Raw genomic sequence first — 22,267 nt, 5'->3', positions numbered from 1 at the left:
TACATTACAGTCATTTAAAGAGCTGCTAAGAGACCATTATTGCCATATGAAATCAACGCTGAAAAGCGAGGAAGAGATAGAACGCTAACATTGGATCCTTTGAGAGGGAATCAACGTTCATTTCGAGCACTTTGAAACTACTGAATCAAATACATTACATTTTATGACTAAAATGCCATCGTCCTGTCATAGTTTGCTTGACCTCAGAAAATTCTGCTTTAACGTCACAAATGGAGGCAACCATAGAAAAACTCCAGTAGCAAAATTGTCCAAAGAAGCAACAACCGATAGACATGTCGATCAGAAAAAAAATCTCAGGAAGCCAAATCTGATAAGAGAGTTACATTTTACAGAAGTGCCCTTGAGTGATTTAGAAGTGGGGCATACGGCTGACCAGATGGCAGCATTTCCCTTCCGGCGGAATAAATACCTCACCCGAGGGGTCTGGGGGTGGCGTCACCAAGACAAGGAAGGACGAGCTTCCAAGGAGTAAACACACACACAACATTGATTACATTTCAATAACACGCTTGTTTGAATGCGCTTTAGAAATGACGAGAGCTCATTTATTAAGCAAAGCCGATTGTCTACCTCGGCCAATGAATACAAAAAGCTATTTTACAATGTATCCACCATCAATGCATTCATCCAGTGTTGGACTCCATTAACGAGCAGATTGGAACAGATTGTTGTGAAGCCTCGACCTCGGAGGCCCTCGCATACTTTTGCCGAGGCTGACACCCGGGACGACTTGAGAGCCATTCTCCATTGGCTGCGGCTCGTCCATCTACCGGCTCGTTCATGAATTATTCGCCCGGCACGTCACTTTGGGTGTTCAATTTTTCAAAGCCATGAAAAGCGGGTCGGGTTGGCGTGCTCTTCATCGTATTTTCTAGCTCATGCTTCAACTCATCGGCGCTCTTTACCAAGCGGGGGTTCACATCTGTTGGTCCTGATCTTGTAAACATGAGTCGCAAACATTGCTTGTTCTTGGCAGCCTCCAGCTGCTACCCCAAAATATTAAAAAAAAAATACTAGCCAGGATATTAAACATAAAGGCAGTGGAATACTATAAAAAAGTGGAGTTGTTCTCTCAGTGGAAGCTAAAGTACTGTACTGATACATTTTTTTAAGGACTATGGCCTCTATGGACTATGGATAATGATGGGGTGCGCCTTGTAGTTGTGAAAATACGGTATAGTAAATTACATGTAGGGTTAAAATGAATCTTTTTATTTTCTTCAGTGGCCCTAATCCTCTTCTATATATCCCATTAAATTTGACCATTTGTAAACAATTGTGGGGTATATCCCAGAAGGTGAGACTGACCGTTCTCCGCTAGCGCGGTGTTGGGTTCATATTTGTCCAGGAGCTGCTGGACCTGCTCGGCCTTGAGGGGTGGGTACAGGATCTCATTGAGTCGGGGGTCTCGCTGCTTGTTGTTGATGAAGTCGGTCATCTGCTCCACGCTCATGTATGGACGACTCTTTGCACCCCTGATGGAAATTCAAAGTTCAATAAATGTCCAGACATAATTCTACAAGATAGCAAATTAGGAAGCTAAAATAAGTCCAGACATCCAACCAAAGTGGAACTTCTTACACGTCAGAGAAGATGTGGTCCAGTTCTGGTCGGGCACAGATGTTGCTGAGGAACAGGTCGTACACCTCCGCTGTGAAATCTTCTTGCGGGATAGAGTCATTCTAAAAGTTGGGGAAATGAGAAAGAATAAAAAAATATGTCAATAAAAATACTCAAATGGGATATTCATTGGTCGGAATCTTTCTTCCCTCAATATCAAGCTAACCATGTGTAATATTTTCTCACAGTCTACAGATAAAGTATCTCTTCAGGCTAGCATCCAAAAGTTGTGTTTGCACAAACAAAATCTGCCATTTTTGAATGTGTTGAAAACCACAATACAAACGGGCGTTCCCTCTCATTTCCTGTTCCACGGTGATCATTACACTGATACGCAGGTGAATGACTCACCGTGTGTGTGTGTGTGTTTTAGGGATTAACAGGCGTAGCGTTTAGCTGTAATTACGAGCCCGCAGGAACAGGCGCGAATCCCTGCGGACTTTCAGGAAGGCAACACGTTTGCCTCTCCTTGTGCTAATTAGCTTCTACTCGCTCTACATACACACATTGTATTCTCCATGTTTGTATTCCTTTTACCACGCAACGATTCCATTGACAACATTATCCTTGCCAATCAAAATGTCCTCGTTTATTTAACGTGTATTTCATGAAAATGTATGTTGAATTGACGGCTAACGGGAGAGGGTGAAAGGGACATTTGACCGGGGTAAAAATAACGCCATTGCATCTGAATGTAGTTGCCCGGGGTGAGTTTGTGTCACGCAAGCGAGGGTGACTCAGACGACGGGGCTCAAGAAGCAGGCGAGACGAGGACATCAAAGTAGGGGGGGTAAATGGCGAATATTTTGGCCTCTCACTCTGCCGGAGGGAAGGTTGCAGTTCTCCAACGCCGTCTCCACCCGCTTACGGTCAGACGAGAATATTCTGAAGATGCTGTGGGGAGGACAAAGGACGGAAATGAAGTAATTTCATTAAAAAAATGCACATTTCCAAGTGATAAACTGAAAATGATGAGTATATAACTAAGCAGCATCAGTTTTCAGATCAGCTTTTTCAAAGGACCGATTTTTCAAGACTCAAAGACTTCTGTCATCATAAATAAGAGATGCATTGCAGCTGGATCTCAACACAAGAAAGATGGGTGATTTATGATTTGCAAACAACGGCCTGTTTTGGTTTTTAGAAGGGGAAAGTTCAATTTTTTTGTCATTTCACCACTTTTTAATCACAATAGGTCTCTGATTTCTTTTGACAACATTCTTATGCTTTTCCTAATCCTTCAGTATCAATGAGATGTATATGTAATGAAAAACTATATTATTATATTATATTATTGACAAATTTAGCTGGTGTATCCAGATAGACTCCCCTGTCTTTCACCTTTAGGCAGTAGTGTGCTCTTAGTAAATCCACTTTTAATTAAAGCTCTGATTTAATTGGCTCATTCCACTAAGAAGTGTATAAACCCGGGCTCCCTTCACACTTTTAGGGCCGCTCGTATATCCTGCGTAAGCGCCAGCTAGCATGAAGGCCGCGTGTGAGGAGGAATGAAATAAAAAAATAAAAAACCCGAGAGATAGAAAGAGAGAGAGAGAGTGGAGTCTCACTTCTTGACCGGGATTCGACCTTCAGGGTTGAGCTGCAGCTTCAGTCGAGTGTATCTGCAAACAACAAAAGCATTCTAAGCACAAGTGACTTGTTCGTATGATGATGAAATATTGTGTGGAGTGACGAGGGTAGATAAACACGGGCGGCTACGCGGCGGTTTGGCATGTTTAGGCTAATCTGAGACGGCGCTATAAATAGACGCAACAGGAGCCGTGGCCTTAAGTGGCTGCTGGCTAATAATTAATATCCACAACTTTCAGCGCTCACATTGCATTCATGCTTCTGCACTACATTTTCTTCGGCGTTTTATATTAATTAAAGAGTTAGAGTGAATGATACTGTGTAAACATGACTTGTTAAATGATGTTTATTGTCTATGATGTCGTAGTAAAAAGTATATGTTGTAAAATGTGGAAAGAGGAAAGCATTGCTTTACTCACAATAATGCAAATAGGTATAGAATTAAATTGGATTATTAAATTAGAATATACCTATAAAATTAGGAACATTTATATTTTAAAAAGAGGATTATGTTGCAGAAATTCTGCCTAGCGACAGCAATCAAACCGACCCCAAAAAGATAAAGTCCTGAGAGAAAAACATTGACATATTAAAAAATTTTTTTACTTTTAGTTTAAAGATCAACAACAGTTCTTTCTTATAATTTAAAATATTTATACATTTTCCCAATCATATGTGGTTTTCCCATTGACGTTGCACTAATTTTAAAGTATTTTTTCCCATTGAATGACAGTGCCAAAAATTCTGCCTAGCAACAAGTTGTCCCATTTTCCTGATTTATCCCCATTTTTTCCCCTATAATTAGCACATTACAAGTGCGGTCTGCAAAACAAATATCTCTTTTAAAATGATTACTCAAAGAGTATTTCTGGCTGCATATAAGTAAGTCAAATCCATGATCCAAAAACCCAACGCGCAAATTGTTAGCGTGCTCTGTTCGCACACATTAGCGCCACGCCGGAGGACACAAGCCGATGGAAGTCCGCCTACCAGCGGTCGATGGCGGCTTTTATTGTCTCGTAAGTCAATTTGCCCGCTTTGTGGAAGGAGGGGGGGTGCACAGCGGGTTGGACAGATAAACAACAAACAGCCGCGTGTTGTCGGCGGATTCATATTTCAGGTCACTCTCGGCGAGGCATCCGACGGCGTGTTGCTGATGGCTTACGATGACGGGCTTTTACAGTCGTTGGCCGGGTCGCTGTGTGCTTGACGCAACGCCATGCGAGTGGAGCGAGGGTTGGGCGGGTGATTTATGACCGGTAGTGTGCCTGCCTGCGTACGTGCGTGCGTGCATTTGTGTGTAAGGATGGCCTACGCTTTTTCCAGGCAGGCCTCTCTGGACATGTTTTGCACCAGCAGGTTGGAAGCCAGGCTAAATAGTTCCTCCGCCCATTCCTAAGGGAAAGAAAACACATACACACATGGGTATCCTGAAAAAAACAATAAAGTCAGGCATGTCGTTCTAAACGTTATGAAAAAAAAGGTTTGTCTGAATTGACGTCAAAAGCAACAGTTTGGACATGATTACGCCGGGGGAATGAGCCGTTGTTGTTGCCATGGCGACTTGATATGGACTCTTACCGTATAGAAGCTAGTGTTGTTTTATCATTTGCGTGAAAGCTAACATTGACTTTCAGATTTGACTTTTAGACTTAACCGCCAGTATGGCATGTTTAGTATTGGAATTAAAAGCTGGATGGAAATTAAAATGGCTCATATAAACATATACAGCTATTCTACCTTTGCCGTCTCCTCCTGGAAGGCCATAAAGTTCAGGTAGGTGACGTTGACCATGTCAGTGCCGCTCACTACCGTCAGCATCCTGTTCTCCATCTTCCCCGCCAGCGTGCTGACGTCCAGCAGCTCGCGCAATTTGGTCTCCTTGGACATATAAGAGGCAAACGTGTGTCAGAACGAGTGGACGGGATGGCAAAGAGGTGTTAAGCGCCGCCAAAAGAGCAACGGCAAAGTGTCACGCGGGTAACACGGCGGAGTTGTTCTTTTTGCTTTTGCCCTTTTAAAGAGTGTGATGGGGTTCCATTTCAGAGCCTATTTGCAATTGAGGGAAAAAGATGCATAACTTATGACATGGAATAAATGACAGTATAAAACATGTGGACTTAAAATCCACATTTTTTTGTAGCATAGCATTACAAGACTCAAAAAATGGAACACCTCAAAATGTACTAAATTTGATATGCTAAAAACATCCATCATTGATTGCATTTTTTTAAATTTCTCTTCAGTTGTATGATATTATGAACAATTAAATCATCCACTTACTTAATGTGAAAACTATAGCTAAATCTCAGAAACCATTGACAAAATAAAGCCTTTACACATCCATCCCATTGAAATAAAATGTTTGGTGAAGAGCCATCACTTAGTTTTGCAGCGCCCAAAATAATCCCCAGACTAAATCGATTATTTGACCTAACTTCCCTTGATTTTACACGCGTAGCCATTTCAGCAAAGTTCAATGCACTGTGAAAAAAAAACCCAAAACAAACAAGGCACCCTGGCGGCGTTCCAGCTCACTAGCATCGACTCCGGGACTGGCATCGGGGGACGTAATTGTCTGAGGAGGAGGTGGTAAAACAAATATACATTTAAACAGCTCATCTGCGTGCAGCAGAGCCTATTAGAGAAATACAAAATACCTCTGAGGCGGAATAAGACTCTCTCTGTCGCTCTGCGGCCCGGCATACAAAACACTGGCTTAATTAACAACAACAAAAGGTCTCGGCGAGGCTTTAGCGGGGAAAGCCAACCGGTTCCGATAACCCAACAAATCAGAGCAACAAATCAGACAAAGAGCTTTGTGTGTTGCCTCGCTCGTCTATCAAACTCGGACGGCTTGGCCCGGAACGTCGCCTCCTTTTGGCGGTGTTCTCAGGACTAGCCTATTCCGTTTTTTTGTTCTTACGATTTGGGGATCGGTACACGTCTCTCTGACCATCCATCGAGCTATAAAAAAGATGAAAGCCTACTTTTCAAGTTGCTGAAAATCCCTAGCGACAAGTTAGCTTGTAGCAAGGGGGGCTGACCAGAAGAAAAATCGTCCATACCGGGAGAAAAGTCAAAGGGCCGGTAAAAAGCCGTGGGAGTGAAATCCAATTTGTGACGAGGTAGCGTGAGGGTGGAGGGACGGCACGGGTCATTAAGCTGAAATGAGAGAGCGCCTTAGTGCGCCGCGATACATCGGACGGACAGATCCGTCGATGAATCAATCGGGAGGTTCATTTGTGTTGGAACCACGGCGTGAAACTACCTCTGGGATTAATAAAGGTCCAACTAGATTAGACAAGGAATAACATTGCAAAATATGAATTGTTTGTGGCTCTCTTCATCAAATAAGTTCCCGAGCCCCGAACTAGATGCTGTTTTCAGGCCCCTACGAATAGCCATTTGTTCAAATAATTAAAAAATACTCCACTCTCAATACCCATGTTACTCTAAACATTGATTCTGAAACTGAAAAGAATTAATTAGGTGAAACATATAAAAATACAGACCACAAATAAGGAAAAACTAAGCATAATTGGCATTGGATCAATACCTAACAAACCCTTCATCATTATCCACCGACAAGGAACGGTAGCTAATGCTAATCCAGAACTTAAAAAACCTTTGGCTTCACACCCTCGCTGTGGGAGCATCAAGCCGCCCCGCCGTCAGCCCCCTCTTTCTTCCTCGCTGGCCGTGGGCGTGTAGTTGAGCTTTAAAGCTTCTCTACTGATCAAACAGCCTATTTAATTGCATGGAAACCTTTCAGTGCAACTGTCTCCCGCCAGCTTGTGCTACAAATTTGTGGAAAAACAATCGGAAGGATGTACAAAATACAGGTGGGGAGGGAATGTCTTGTAATAACCTCCCCCAGGCACGTTTCAGGGCTCTCGTAAATCAACTGCAAGGACGGTTCAAAGGTCAAGGCCATTGCCAGACGTATATAGATCCAAATGATGGATAGCAATCGCTACGGATTGCTAATTTTTCTAATGAATCCGTTGAGGAAAATGCCATTTATGAAGCCCCCATTATTTATGCTGATAGGGACTTGGACAAAGCTAGTTTTATGTAGAGGGGGCTCATGAAGACTCCTTTTGGTGGCGTGTTATTGCAGCTCATTGCATAACCGTACATGAAAAAGTCCATTTCCCATATACGAGTTAAAACGTGCCAATTTCCTCCCTGTTTCCACAGCTTTATTTCTTACTTCCGAGTCCGGCCGGCCGCACGGTCAAGGGAATTGAGACCGTGTAATGAAAAACGTTTGTTTCATGTGCCAAAATGGTTGTTAAAAAAAAACAGAGGTGGCCATTTTTTTCCACTGGAGAGAGAGAGAGGAAACTAAGGGCTCCTCTGGAACAGATTAGCAAGCACTAAAGATGAGGATTTACTTAGCCGGGTCACTGATTGGCAGGCAAACACCCACTGGTAATTAAGTTGGTTTCCTTGGTAACGTACACCTGGGAAGAGGTGTCACTTTAGTTGCTCTTCTTGTATGCCATTGCAAAAGTATTTGGACTGGGAGAATGTTAAAAATATTTTTTAAAGGTTATTGCCAAGAAACAGTAGTAAATTGACAAAGGTATCAGTATTTTCGCCCTTAGGCAAAATCCAGGAAGCCAAAAGGGGGGCATGAAGACCATGTTTGATGAGTTGGAAGCTCTCTACCTGCAAGCTAACCATCAGCACCTCATTACCAAATCCCCCCAAAGGCAAAAAAAAGGCGAGACTTCTCATCTTCCGAGTGAAGCGGTTGCGTAATGACGCGTGACACTGCCAAATCCAAAAGCTGCGGAATTTCATCAAGCGGCAGATGCTTGGTGGGGGAGAATTGGGAACAATTAGGATGGTATTCTCACTGCTACCTTTTCCAAGGTGGGTTTGATTTCTTCTTGGTTTCTATACTATAAGACAAGGTGGGACAAATTCAGTTTAGACATATTAATGGCAACGATGATGGTGTTATCTTCAATAAGTGTTGAAGAAGACAAAGCATAAAAATGCTGACGGGATATTATTTCATCTGTCCTTAAAAAGCATTTCCTCCGTGTCGGCTTGTTCTTGGTATTCCGTTCCTCACAGGCTCACCCACACACAAGCTCTGACTCATCCGCATCAATTTTCGAGCTGGTATGAAGCCCAATTTGTCTGTCAAGCAGGTGACAGTGGCCACTTAAAACAAGGCTGTCAAATTTGGCCAGCCACATTAACGACAACTAGTAGAACAGACCAAAAAGTGAACTTACTTTCAGTCATTGATGGTGCTACAAAGTGGCGACAAGTACATAAGTAAAGTAATTATGGTGTTCTCATTAACTCAAGGGCTAGCGACGTTGACAAAATGCTGGCAAGTCGACTCAAAGGAAAAAATGTGTGTTTTCAATTTTAAAAAACACATAAACAGAGTAATCTGCTCCCACAAAATATTGTCGTCCAGACAGTATTTGAGGAAGCAGACAATTTAAAGCACATCCGCAAGTGTCACTATACAATATTACATAACGTAACACAGTGGTGATGCTAGTCAGTTCCGACTACTGAAAGAAAAAGAAAGAAGAAAAAAAAGGGACAGTAGACACTTGTGGTGAAAATGATTGCAAAACGTCACAAGCACAGGAATCTGCTTAGTGTCCTGAACACAGCAGACGGGAAACCAGGACACGGTCACATGGAAATAGGAAGGACTGACTGACTGACTGACTGGGGAAGACATCCATATTTTGTCTCCATACGATAGTAGCTGAGGGTCAAGATCCACTGCTTGAGGGCTGCACTGTCTGTCAATTATTTAATCCAAGAGTCCATTGAGGACACTTCCCCAGGCTGGGCTCTAGGGCAAGACTTCAGGCTAAAAATAAAATGTCCACAGACTCTGTAAGGACATTTTAGGGTTGATTTGGAGGATTCAGTTTAATCTTCCATTGTTCTTTTTGGACTATATACATAAACCATCGTTGGAGTTATGTAGGTCTTGTTGGGAAATGAACGGCCATTTTGGCTGACTGAAGTCTGACGCTCGGAGCAGCTCTTTTGTTTCATTGTAGCTAATCTGAGGCAAAATGTTCCTGCTTTATTGTCTGACCCAAATGGAAAAGTGTTGATTGAGCCTGTGGGCTAAGATCACTTGGCAAACATTATTTCATGCAAAACAGCAATTTAACACATGAGAAATAAAATGATATGCTTTTGAAAAAGAGTAGAGTACGTTTAAGACTTTTTAAGACACTCAAAGACTCCTGCTTGCTGCAAAATTAGGATCATAACAATGAATCTATGGCTTTGTTAGGCACAATCAAAAAACAATCCAAACAATTGACTTAAAATATCCAAGCTTGTTCCAGTCTGACTGTTTCACATTTATTGTTTGCACCAATCATGCTCTTTATGTGGGTGTATTGTAAAGTATACCACCATCTGTGCCCCCATGTTTTCCAGACAGGTACTATAGAGAGAAAAACAAATGAAAATACACCATAATATTCTATTTCACATGCAGAAAAAAACCCAAACATAAGTCTGTGCTCCTATCCTCTTTCTCTTTCTTTTCCATTTTATCACCTCCCCTCCATTATTACCTGCACGTGACAACCCAACCACAGCGGAGTCATAACAAATAAACTAACGATCCCACGTGAAGCCCGTTCATCATGATGGAGGCGTTTTATCGCCCTCATCGCTGTCGCATCCCTAATTGGAGAGCCGAGACACCATCTCCCCTCTAGATTCCCTTTATTTATTTTTTTATGTGACAACGTGTGGAACAATCGGCCAAAACCATCACGTTCTGACTTAATTGGGCCTTCGAACCAAAGATGGTCCTCGCTAAGCCTGCCTTTTGCGGCGATTGTGAGGGTTTATTCCTGCAGTTAGTCGTTAGCGATGAGCCATTATGAGCTACTGCGAGATGAAGATGGCCTGCTGTTTAGGACATGCTTGTGCCATCTGCCCCCGTGCTTGAGTCACAGAAGGTGAGCCAAAAGAGGGCGGTGAATTTAAACGAACCCGGAGGCCGTTTACTGACGATAGGGGAGAGATCCAGCATCTCGTTTCTGATGAAAATGGATCCAAAGAGACCTCTGTCTGCTTTGAGGGGTGTGTGTCGAGGAGAATGATAAGAAACAGAATGAGAGACTTGATGAAAAAGCAGGTTTTGTGCCAGAGCGATTTAAGAATTAACAGAAAAATACCACAGATCGATCGACAGAGTGATGGAGCAAAAGAAGAGTCGACCTTCAGACTGATGACCAAAATGGCCAATTGACGAACAGACTGATAGAAGAAGAGACTAGCCAAGCGGCACAAAGACATCCAGTCATTTTAGAAGCAAGAAAGATAGAAACTTGAAAAAAATGGAGTGAAACACCCAAAGACAAGCCAGTGATGAGCTCAGAGATGAAAAGACAGATCAGAAATTCTTGTTTGTCTCTCCAAAACTTTATGATCAAGTTGCCAATTAGAAGTTGTTAACGAAATTGGAATTAAAATGGTGTCTTCCACTTCATCGCACGATAATGTCAACGAGTCTGAAGATTTTAGCCAGCACTTAAAAAAGTAGTACTTAAAGAGTGAAAAGCAAGCACCCTTCAAGTTCCTTCGAGGAAAGTGGAGTTAAAAGAGCAGTGAGAAATGACATATCTGCTTTTTCCATGCCCTCATGAGATTGCCCATCGAAAACTAATTAAGCCGGTGATGGTCATAAAGGTGGTCTGTCTCTTTATATCATACTGTAGGGACGGCACTGTAAAACGCACATACACAAAGACACGGAAAATGATCATGGCGGCATCTCGCCATGTGTCCTCGCTTGCCTCACCTGCGTGATTAATAGATAAGTGGTGTGAACGTGGCGGCAATTAAAAACAAAATCCCACAAGCCTGGCCATCATTTCACCCATCAGGAAAAGACGGATGATAACAAGAGGACGTTAAATTTGAGAGGGACATCCATGGGTCCCGATTAAAATTTTGCAGAAGACTGCCAAGGAAAGTTGGCTGCTAGAAGGCTTACGTAACGGCGAGCAAGTATCACCTCTAAAGTGACGATCATTAGCATTGCACCTTAGCTCTCACGTTGTCAAAATGATTCACACTTTTCAATCAATGAGATGAGTCACTTTAGGGTATTTCGTTTTTTTTGTGTGTGTTTCCGAACGAAAAGCAAGTCAAGCGCCGAAAAATGCGTTTTGATGTTCTTCCCGGCGTATCCGACCACAGACGTGTTCCCTCACTAATCAGGAAGTTTGAATGTTGATGAAACAGAATCCATCGGCGTTCGCTAGAGCGGCAAAAAAAATAAGTAGAAGAGAACAAATGATAATAACTTCAAAACGCTTCATCGCTATGAGAATCCATTTAATTATCTCCAATTACAGCACAAGATAGAGAGGGAGAAAAGCCACCGTACCCTCGTTACCGACTGTGTACGTCTTCTGGCGGTTTCCTTGGTAACAAAAACGATGGATTGCACGGAAGCGGCGTGTAATGATCTTTACGTGGAGGAAGGGTCATTCTCTGTCGTCGCGGGGGCCATTAGCTAAACTTCTTTTGGCATGAAATGCTCAAAAATGGCGACTCCTCTGTGAAAGCTCGCAAACAGGTCAAACCAGGTCAACTGACTGACTCCAAGGGGACTACGATGTAGTCTAGAAGTCTATTGATTGTTGGCAAAAGGAGAGAAGATTGGAAAATCACATTGTATTGAGGTAAAGAAATGTAGAAAAGAGCCAGAGTCAAAATCATTAGACCCAAAAGCCTGAATTAAAGTAGAGAGATACTTGGTGACCGAGTCTGGGTATGACGAATCTGGTTCAAATCCAAAAGGCAAAGATAAGAATGATGGAAGGTCTCAAGATAAAATCTGGCTAATTTAACCAGGAACGATTTTAAGTCCTGCGAAATGTAATAACTCCAGTAAATAGACATTGGCACAGATCAGTGTTGATCAAGGTTGTCACCCTGTGAAATGGGAGAGGTGCTCCTTTATTCCGGATAAGAGTTTCTTTAATCAAGTTGAAAGAGGAACAGAGTGCTGATCAGCAAATCGGCCAGGACACCTTCAGGAAAAAAAGCAGTTGCTTCCAACTCACGGGGAAGAAAGAAGAAGACAAATGGAGGCGAGTAAAATGCTGACTTTTATAATACGATGCATATTTTTGGTTAAGCCTGTCCAAGACGTTTCTATCATGGTCTGCTTGCGTCGACCTTTGCTGTGTTAAACAAAATGTCACATTGGATTTCACCGGCTATTTTTCCCAAATCCGCAAGTGGACTACTTTGCAAAACTTTCTGACCTTCATTTAGTATCCGTACATTTGCCCTTTGGTGAACTCGGAATCGATCCGGAGGGCTGTTTGTGTTTTTCACCGACTTATAAAGCTCGGCGTATTCAAACTAAGCCTTTTTGGAAAAGCGAGACGAATGCGGATGATTCAAGAGAGCTTTTGGAAAAGCAATATCCCCTCCTTTCCTTCCTTTGGATGCAAGATGAGATTCTCAGGAAGTTGAAAGACAAAGTAGCAGTCTGTTGGAGACATTCCGGTTGGGAAGAAAGAACAGGTGCAGCATTGTGCTCCCTCAGACCTTATTTTCAGGCATCTGTGTCCATCACCCCACTCTCCATTCCAGGTAGTTTGCCTTTGTTTCTTCGCCACATGTTAATGGCAAGAATGCGGGATTCATCGGAGCCATTGAACGAAGAAGAGAACCGAGGCCGGTCAATCACGGCAACCTTTTCGCCACCACCTCTGCTCATTGGCCCGTTACCGATGCGGCTTCTTTTCTGGAAATCAATCTTTTTATGTAACAGGAGAATGAGCTGGACAATATGAAAGGTTGAGGTCACTAGAGGTCAATAGCAGCTGAAAACAGCATCAACTGTAGAAAACTGCTTCCATCTAAAAACAACGAACAAACAAAATTCATCAAATTAGGGCAATTGAACTTTTCTGCAAATGAGCAACCTCAATCACGAATCAAATTTACATATTTTCCTCAGGTGACACTAATCTACAAACAGCAGCTTCGCCACGGGACCACTTTAATGGTTTGATGCTAATCCCCGCATCCTCGTGCTCGTGACTGTTACCCGCATTTAACGACCGCTACTGAGGCATACCAGAATAGCAACAGTTATGATATCATCTTTCCTCACATACCTACACGCACATACAACCACCCTAGACAGTGTCATGGGTATTTTGCATCAGCCTGCGCCCAGGAAACGATGTAAAGAGAAAATTATAGTCCAGCTAAAAGGAGCCTGCATAGAGCTTTGATATGAGGTATGAGTCAAGGGGGCTTGTTTGTGGACCGCGTTTCAAGTGACAGGCAAAAAAAAAACTCTGGTGACCGCCAGTGAACAAAGTCACAAGCCTGAGTTGCGTTCATTGGCACCGCTGTTTCCTGCCAGGAGGTGACGCAAAGGCGGATTTGCCGCCAGAGTTTTGTTTTGTCTTGCAAATGAGGTCGTGGTGCCACATTTGGCAGATCAACTACAAAAAACAGAGTAAATATGTACTTATTTTGCTAAGTACTTTCTTGAAAAACCTGATTCCAATTCCTCGGAAAATGACAGAGTCCACAACTGGATCTGGAACATCTCCAGGAGTGAAAGTTAAGAAATAGTAGTTGAATTGCTCCGGATAATATTTCAAAGTCTAACTTGCCTATAAAAATGCCACTTTTAGTCCAGTTTATGTATCATCCAGCTTTATTTTTAGAAGTACTGACAAAAAGTATTACAAGAGCCAAAGATTCCAAGGAGATGACATTAGGAGTATTAATTTTGGAATTTTCTTTAAACTCTGAGATCTTCCAACATCCCGTAAGCGTTTGTTTGGGTTCTGACTCACATTGTGTCAATGATGACGACGCTAGCATTCGCCCGCCCATGTCCAAGTTGCTATTGTGGGTTACTCGTATCCGAGTGCTCGTCGGTCTTTATCCAGATCTTGTTACAGGGCTGGACGTACACGAGTCGAGCCGCATTTAGCAGTCGTCTTCTCGGGCAAACTGCAAGCCGACACTGCCCGGTAGCTCGCAACAGTACTTTTCAAATGGTCAATCCTCATCCTGACCCGGGGGAACGGCGAGCTGAAATGCGCTGGGTGATTTCCAATCGGTAGCAAAGAGCTCTAACTCTAACAGGTATAAGAAAAGCCTTGGGAAATTGCACAGAAAAAGGGTAATTTTCCTAAGAAAAAGACTTCTTCTGAAGCAAAAAATCACCACTTGGTGTGTCTTCCAGTAACGCCCTTGACTTTTTGGGCTAATCACAAACTAAGCAAAGTGGCGGAAAGAGGCTTTGCAGTGCTTGGCCGCCGCCACAAAGGCAAAATGTCCAATAGAAATCCACCGCAGCCACAGAGAGAACATCCAGTGACGGCCACCCGAGCGCTAAAAATAACCACAGACAGTCGGTATGACGAAGAAGAAAAAAAATAATAATTCATACACCGTGTCTCTCCACTCATCTGTGATTGACTCGGAGATACGCTCGGTTGCGCAAAGGACAAGCCGCCAATCTAATCGGTGGGTGGCCACTTGTTCATTAGTACCTCATCTCTATGGATTTTAGAATAGAGTCGTACTGATGACTTCCTTTTGCATTGGAGTTTGAGTCCTGATTTTGATGGTCTGCCGATACGAAAAGACAACGGGTAAAAAAAGGGGAAAGCAGATGGTAACAGGCGAAAGGCAGCCGCCTTGGATTACACGGCGCCTGCAGAGTGTCACCGAGTCCAATTGGAGAGCGATGCCATGTCGGCTCGGGCCTGTTTGGTCACGCAAATCAACACAGAAATGGGGGAATGAAACCGAGACGGACGGGACACCGCTGTCTTTCTTCCAAGCATCCGTTGATATTGATTTTCTTCATTTCAATTCCACATTTGGCCAAACGTATGAGTCATTTTTTCTTAATGAATTAGAAAATGCATTTCGTTTTTTTTCTAGGCTAATATTATCATTTGGTTCGTTGATTCGCTGCCAACCGAGACGTCTACGAGTGATGAACTCATTTACATTCACAACAGGGGATTAAAAAAAGCCACGTGATTGAACATCTATCATCATAATCCTAACATATTTTACCACTTTTGTACCAAATTGATTTTTAGCTGATACCATTCTAACTAACGACCTTTCTTGCTTTACCCGCCGGCCTCTCTCGTCTCCATTTGCCCGCTAATGGCTTTCCTAGGTCATGACGTTTACAATCCCTCACTCAAACCTGCAAAGTGTATGTGGTCTGATGTACATATGTTTTTATAAACCCGTTCTTATCAATCATGCACTTACCTTTGGCGTTTTGGTGCATTTTCCATTGCGGGCGTCTTTGATGTATGCTATGTCCAGTAAGTCGGTTTCCTGCGGGAAAGAAAAGAACATGGCGGCGGTTAGTGGATGGCATCGAATGATCCAAGCGTGCATCTAGTATTTAATCATCAAAACTTTTTCTTTTAAGTCAGAAATAGCAGGCAAAAATAGTGTTTTTTTTTATTTTGGTGGAGTAACAGATCCGCCACAAGATAATTACGCATGTCGACTTCATTTTAATTCTAGAAATTCAAACAAAAATGACAGACATATAGCAAATATTTGGTTTATCTGAGACCTGGGCATCATATCGCCGTCGACTCGTGGCGGAAAATTGCAAGCCGACTTCATTCCCGTCATTATCGGGGAATCTATACGCTGCTGCCCACTGCAGATGGATTCTATTTCTCGTTTGAGTACAAATATTGGAAAAAAGATCACATAGGAAGCTTCCCAGGTTCATTTTGATCAATAAACTGATGGATTACTACTGCGATGCTAAAGTTCCCTTATGACACGGTTTTGCTTTTAACAGTGTGTCGGATTGAAGGTTCTCGGAGGCGCATCCAGAACAACCCGGTCCGCTTTCGGCACCCCGTGTTCTTCCGGAGGGACTTCAAAGCGCAAGGTTTCCAGCGTAGGCGCTAACCTTTGACTGGGCCGCTCGCTCTGTGCAAAGCGAGGCCACTTAATTTGCTGGCCCGTGCTTGTCCCGGGCTTTTACGAGCAAACAGCAAAAGGCTTTTATATGCTTCTTTTTAATAGAGCGACGGGGGAAATGTCGCTAAGTGGCGGGGCTCTTAGTTTATACGACTTGTGGTGCTGTAACCAATGCTTCTCCATGGAGAAAAATTCATTCCAAACAGGCAGGGGTGTCCAAACTTTTTGGTCCTAGAGCCGCAAAGGGGGACAACTTGAAGGCCTTCCACTTTTGTTTGTTGAATAGACTCAATAGCAGCTTTCCAAGTTGAAATGAATTTGATGTCTATAACTGAAGTCAATGAGTTAAAAGGCAACAAAATAATCTTTCACAAGCTTTCAAAATTATTCCAAAATATACATATACATACCTATTTATATTTACACTAGTGGAGAGTACAGTTTTCTACATAGTTTAGACACCCATGATATATACACACATTCACAGACAGTTCTTTTTATACAATATAAAAAAGTATGCTAAAAAATAATGTTCCCAAGTGTTTTGGTTTTCCGCCTTGCCGCTTGTTTAAAGCCTAAGCGTAGCCCAAATATGTCACACAACGCAAAAATGATATGAAAACACTTTGCTCCTATTTCTAAGGGAATTTGCTATGAACGTTGAAGTCGTCTGTTAACATCCGAGCAACTTAAATTATCCACCAAACGGAATCTGCCTTTTCAAAGCGGATGGGCCGGGCGAACAAAATAAATAAATAAATACAAATCCGACGAGCCGGAGCTTCTTAGCATACACGGCACGTCTGAAAAAGCCAGAAGCGAGCAGCGGCACCGGCGGGGGAGAAACTAGAGAAATTAATGAGCGTGCTTAACCTGCAACGGCCGCGGGCGATATCGTCTGTGTGCCCGTCGCCCTGATGTATCTGCAACATGCTGCCTTTTCTAATGGAAAACATTTGAGTTCATCCCCCACACTTGCATTGTAAATTCTTGACGAGATATACAAGTCAATGCTAAGATAACCAATAGAATAAGCAGACCATTTAACTGTAAAACTCAGCATTTTACAACTGGAATGGTTTTAAGTAACCTTCTGGTTCTTGGTTAAAGTACTTGGGAGATTTTACCTTGATGTACTTTGGGGCAATTGTCTTGTAGTGCAGGTTCTGTAGGGTTTAAATCTGGAGAATTATTTGCTCCTTCTGGTTCTTGGTTTAGGTACTTTGAGATTTTACCTTGATGTACTTTGGGGCAATTGTCTTGCAGTGCAGGTTCTGTAAGGTTTAAATCTAGAGAAATATTTGCTCAACTTTGATATATATATATCTATACACTATCTATTGATTTCTTTGTGTTATTACCGACTGTTTGCTCTTCCTAACATTTCATTTCTTGCCTGAGGTGCTTATCATCTGACCGTATGATGAGATTCCAGTCCATACAGATGTACGACGTTAACAATGGCTGCTGCCTAAAATTATACAAGCAGGAGGCATCAAGCCCTGTGAAGTGGTCCTTGACTGGCAGAAAACAGGTGGCGAGTCACATCCTCTCAACTCAGCCGTGTCTTTGCTAGGAAAAAAAATGAAATAAAAAAAACAACGGGCAGCCAAAGTCTGGAGTGGCACGTACGTGGGAGTGCTGTGAACCTGCAGTTTATTCAGCAAGACCTTTCTGCAAAATTCCCAGAGATGACGGACGATTGAATTATTTGGACATTACATCCGCAGATTGAATATTTCATGAGACTCAAGTGGGGAGAAGAGAAATGAGGTGAGATAAAAGACCTCAGAGATAAAGTGCAGTCGCCACCGCATGCTGAGCTAATGAGCTTTGTCATATTTCAGCCTCCGCCTTCTGTCAATGACTTCTTTGTAGCGCTTACACCAAAGTATTGCAAAGGCAATTGGCAGGAAAGCCTTGGATTGAACAATTAAACATTCATTTCAAACCAATGGTTAATGATATCTTCCAGCTGCCTACCATTTATGTCTAAGTACAATGTCTATCAAAATACTCTCTGGAAATCCTTCCATCTGCTCATCGTTAAGCTCTGTTAAAGACTCTGTGAAGGTGATTATGTCGAATGAAGGCTCGGTCCAAAGGAGAGCTAGTTGATGGGACCTCAATCTTCACAGAATTTCCAGGAATGGCAGGACAGCCAGGACTGTGAAGCAAAGTGTGAGGGAAAAAAAAGGCCTTAAGTGTAGGAGGAGTGTGTCTGCGGCTGATAGTGGCTCTTGGTGCCCAACAAGAACTGGCTAACAGCTGAAGTGCAGATAAAAAAGACGGCAGGAAGAAACTGCAAAACAAGTCTATTTGCTATCGGACCGCCAGTACTGCAAAGTGAGTGCTCAGACTTTTTTTTAATTGACCAATAGATTCTTGAGAAAGGTTCCAAATCAAGTAAGAGGGTTGTTATAGTCTAGAAGATTGGATGGGTTCATTAAAGGAAAACAATTACGGCGATTCCACTAATGTGGATCTGTATTTTAGTAAATCATCAATGCTACTCAATTTAAAAAAGGCCATATCTATGTAAAACGGATTGGTAGTTCACTGTACAGCTTAACTTTCTAGTCAGACTGCAGTGTAGACACTGAGTGTCTGCTAAGCACGTTTCTACGGACCAATGGAATAAGCGCACATGCCCAGACTCACTGAAGCTCCCACGCTTGACGGGAGGAGTACGCCGAGGGAGCGTGGAAGCCAGAGGAGCGCACTCCTGTCTGACAGATAGCAGAGCAGTACGGGATGACAAGGGGAAGCAAAAGCGCTAAGTCGTCCGTCCGTCAAGATGCCTTGTTTGGCGTCAATCCCTTCTACTCCCCGATGGCTCACCTGTCCTCCCGGTGGACACCTGCCTCTTTCGCTGAGCTTCATCTTGCCGTATCTGGATGGCGGTACGTATCTTGTCATGTACAACAATTCCCTCTCTTGCTGTGCTTTTCAGTGGCTCCTCTTGTATCTGCTGGGGCCTCCTTTGGGGCCTCCTTTTTCTTGGATACACTTAAGCAACCGAGAGATGACCTCTCCAACTCCTTGCGAATGCAAACATGGATACACATGGGGCGTGGCTACTGAATGGGGAGGATTAAATGTTGCGTTCATGTCCTTGACTCTTTAATTAATTGTACCTTTTTAGCACCAAATAAGGTACTGTTAAAGACACACTAAGTCCTATCAGTGCCAATGTAGAAGACTACTTTGGGAGGGCCACAACATGTTAAAAAAACTCAACACAAACCATTTCTGTTCATTCAAAAATGGCACTGGTTGCCACTTTTTGATGTCCTGGACAAAGCAGGAACCTGGAATGCTATGGGGCACATTACTGTTAATTAAACCTTAAGGAAAACTCTGTAGTAAGTACCCCAGCAAAGATGTGAAGACTTGACACTGACGCCTTCTCAAAGTCATCACACAGTATTTTAATGGCAGGCCTCGCTTTCTCTTCAATCAGAAAGTAGTTTTCCCTGGAGGAAACATCGGCTTTAAGAAGAATGGTACCTGTGGTATTGAGACAATGGCTTAAAGGCATTTCTTCTTTTAACATGAATTTTTCTTCCCCTATCTTGACTGTATAAGTGAACATCCCAAGGCGATGAGCAGAGCTGCAGTGCCACTCGGCCAACTCAGGCACCAACTCAGGCACCACCTCCGATCCGACGGCATCCACATAGTCTTTTGATGTCGGAAGGAAGCAGGCAGTCCTGAAAAATCCATTCATCATTGGCCCTCCGCAGGCGAATCTCTTCAGCTTTTGTTTGGTCCTTTCTTGTTTCCTCTACTCTTGCTGGTTATCATTTCACCTGACATCCTTTCTGAGAAAATCGATGGCTTCAAAGAAAATACGGCGGAAGTACTTTCCATCAGTTCAAAAAAATTGTACGATTCTTCTTCTGTCTTGTTTGCCTCGGATTCCCCTGGCCATATCTCACCGACACAAAGGATATTCTATTCTACATTCCCTACTCATGCCAGTTTCCGATACTGCGAATACACTAAGCGTCAAACAGATTTCTCAAATTTGTCCCGGAGCTTCTTTTTCTGGACTTCAGCGGCTTTCCAGCGACTTGAATTTGATACTTCCTTATCAGTCTAAGCTGAAATTCAATTCGCTTCGGCGAGGAGAAGGCGGGAGGATGTGCAAGTGACCCACATTTGTGACACACTTGGTCACGAAGTGGAAACGAAGAAGAAACAACCAAGAAGAGGGCGCCAGTGGAAGACTGAACGCAAAATGATGGCGAAAGGACAAAAAAACACAAGAGGTACAAGTGACAAGGTGTACCTAAAATTTAGGCCTTGCTTTCTGATGTTATGTGAGTGAACACAAGCTATGTGGTTCCTTCTAAAATGTTAGTAAATGATTAACAAGGCAGCTCAAAGGAGAAAGCAACTTGCCTCCTGGTTATTATGCCTACTTACGATCCCACTCACTACTCAACATCCGACTCCTCTCGTGGTGATGGAGTTAAAGACCTTTTTCTGCATTCCCCGCGCCCACTTGAGCGGCCGCCGGTCATTGCTGACGTGCCCAGGAAGCAATAGCAAATTGTCGGAAAGCAAAAAAAGGTCCCTCGCTAATTGCCCGGCCAGCAAATGGGCCTTGAAGTGGAAGCCGTTTGCTACTAAGCCCTGATTGGTCTAGTCGTATATGAATTTAAAATATATCGTAATAGCTATATATATTTAACTGCCTGAAACATTCCAATTTAAACACTAAAAACACAATCAAAATTGTATGTAATATTGGTATGGTACAACAAGTAAAAATGGGATTACAATGAATAAATTCTAACAACACACAGCTCCAATTTTTTTATCTAGGTCTACAATGTCTTCTGTGTCTTGTTTCTGAAATTTCCTGAATACGGGATGAATTAAAGTTCCAATCCAATCCAAAACGATGTACTTTTTAAATGAGTGCAATTAAGGTGGTAATTAGCAAAAACTCCCGAGCATTTGCTCATGAATGGGCCTTCATTTTGGAGGTAAAGAATGAATGAGGCAGAACAGCAGGTAGCACAGCTCTGGTTTGCCTAGGTCTCTTTTAATTAAATGTTAGCTCATTGTCTCCCCCCCCCTTAGTGTCGTTCTTCGGTCATCTGTGAATAAAAGTCACGGAATTTGCCGCTGCTAATGTTTGAAGCTCACACTTTTGCAGTTGGAAGGCAATCCTGACAAAGAAAAGCATGGTCATATAACGCAAATTACAAAACATCAGAAGCACATTCAAAATAGGACAAAACTCCCAAACTGTAAAGGCACAATTGTAATTGGGCCTCACTAATAAATACACAAAACCTTGTAAACCCTGTTTATCATGTCATGAGTTTAGTGCAAACGTGAAAAGGAGGCTTTTTGTTTGAAAGGGATGCCCGAGGGAAGACAGCACCTGCCTAGCGAACTACTTTGCAGTCTCAAAAAAAATAAAAAAGTAGACTGTCATGGCAACTAGTTTTAAATGTCACTTTGCGAGTGGGCGCAGCTTAATATCGACATTGCATTGGCCGTAATCAAAACTAATAGAGTAAATACACAGGGATTTAATGAATTGCTTTAGAACTCCCAAAATAAACATTTTTCTTTTACGAGTGTTAATATAATGAAATGTACTGTATAACTTGCAATTTATCTCTGGATTATTTCAATTTATAGATGAAATAATGCAGTGTGACAAATTGAATTTATTGTGTTGTTGCTGGGGATTTTTTCCTAATCCTGCAATGTTTGTTTCACTAGTGTACATATAAATATATAGAATAGTACTGCATATGTAATTTGTACAATACATAAAAATACATACTACAGTTTAACTACAGCCGATTGTTTTTTTTACCGGATTCTGATCCTCTGAAAATGGCATGATGGCATCTGAGAAATTTGAGGGTGGTGAAAAGCATTGACCGCAGCTCAAACCCTGACTCACGTTGACTCACCATTCCTTAAATGATATTTCCTGTAAAGTTTGGGGCGGGTAAGAAAAGCTTTCCTTAACCAGCTGGCTCGCGTAAAAACCAATCGTTTGCTTTGACGGCGCAAATCA

General features: G+C 42.6%; 1 protein-coding gene across 1 annotated transcript in view; it reads right to left on the bottom strand.

Moving 5' to 3' along the window:
* The window catches only part of plcb1l (phospholipase C beta 1-like), a 40,294-nt gene that overhangs the window by 11,128 nt on the left and 6,899 nt on the right, over window positions 1-22,267 (bottom strand). Inside the window, exons 3-9 of the mRNA XM_077741168.1 lie at window positions 15,538-15,606; window positions 4,972-5,112; window positions 4,547-4,626; window positions 3,210-3,263; window positions 2,460-2,535; window positions 1,603-1,703; window positions 1,330-1,496 (exon numbers count right to left, since the gene is read on the bottom strand). Of these exons, the coding sequence (XP_077597294.1) occupies window positions 1,330-1,496; window positions 1,603-1,703; window positions 2,460-2,535; window positions 3,210-3,263; window positions 4,547-4,626; window positions 4,972-5,112; window positions 15,538-15,606 (688 nt within the window). The remainder of the gene's footprint in view (window positions 1-1,329; window positions 1,497-1,602; window positions 1,704-2,459; window positions 2,536-3,209; window positions 3,264-4,546; window positions 4,627-4,971; window positions 5,113-15,537; window positions 15,607-22,267) is intronic.

The sequence above is a fragment of the Stigmatopora nigra genome, chromosome 2 (assembly GCF_051989575.1).
Source record: "Stigmatopora nigra isolate UIUO_SnigA chromosome 2, RoL_Snig_1.1, whole genome shotgun sequence".
Classification (NCBI taxonomy): domain Eukaryota; kingdom Metazoa; phylum Chordata; class Actinopteri; order Syngnathiformes; family Syngnathidae; genus Stigmatopora; species Stigmatopora nigra.
This window is presented reverse-complemented; position numbering and strand designations above follow the sequence as displayed.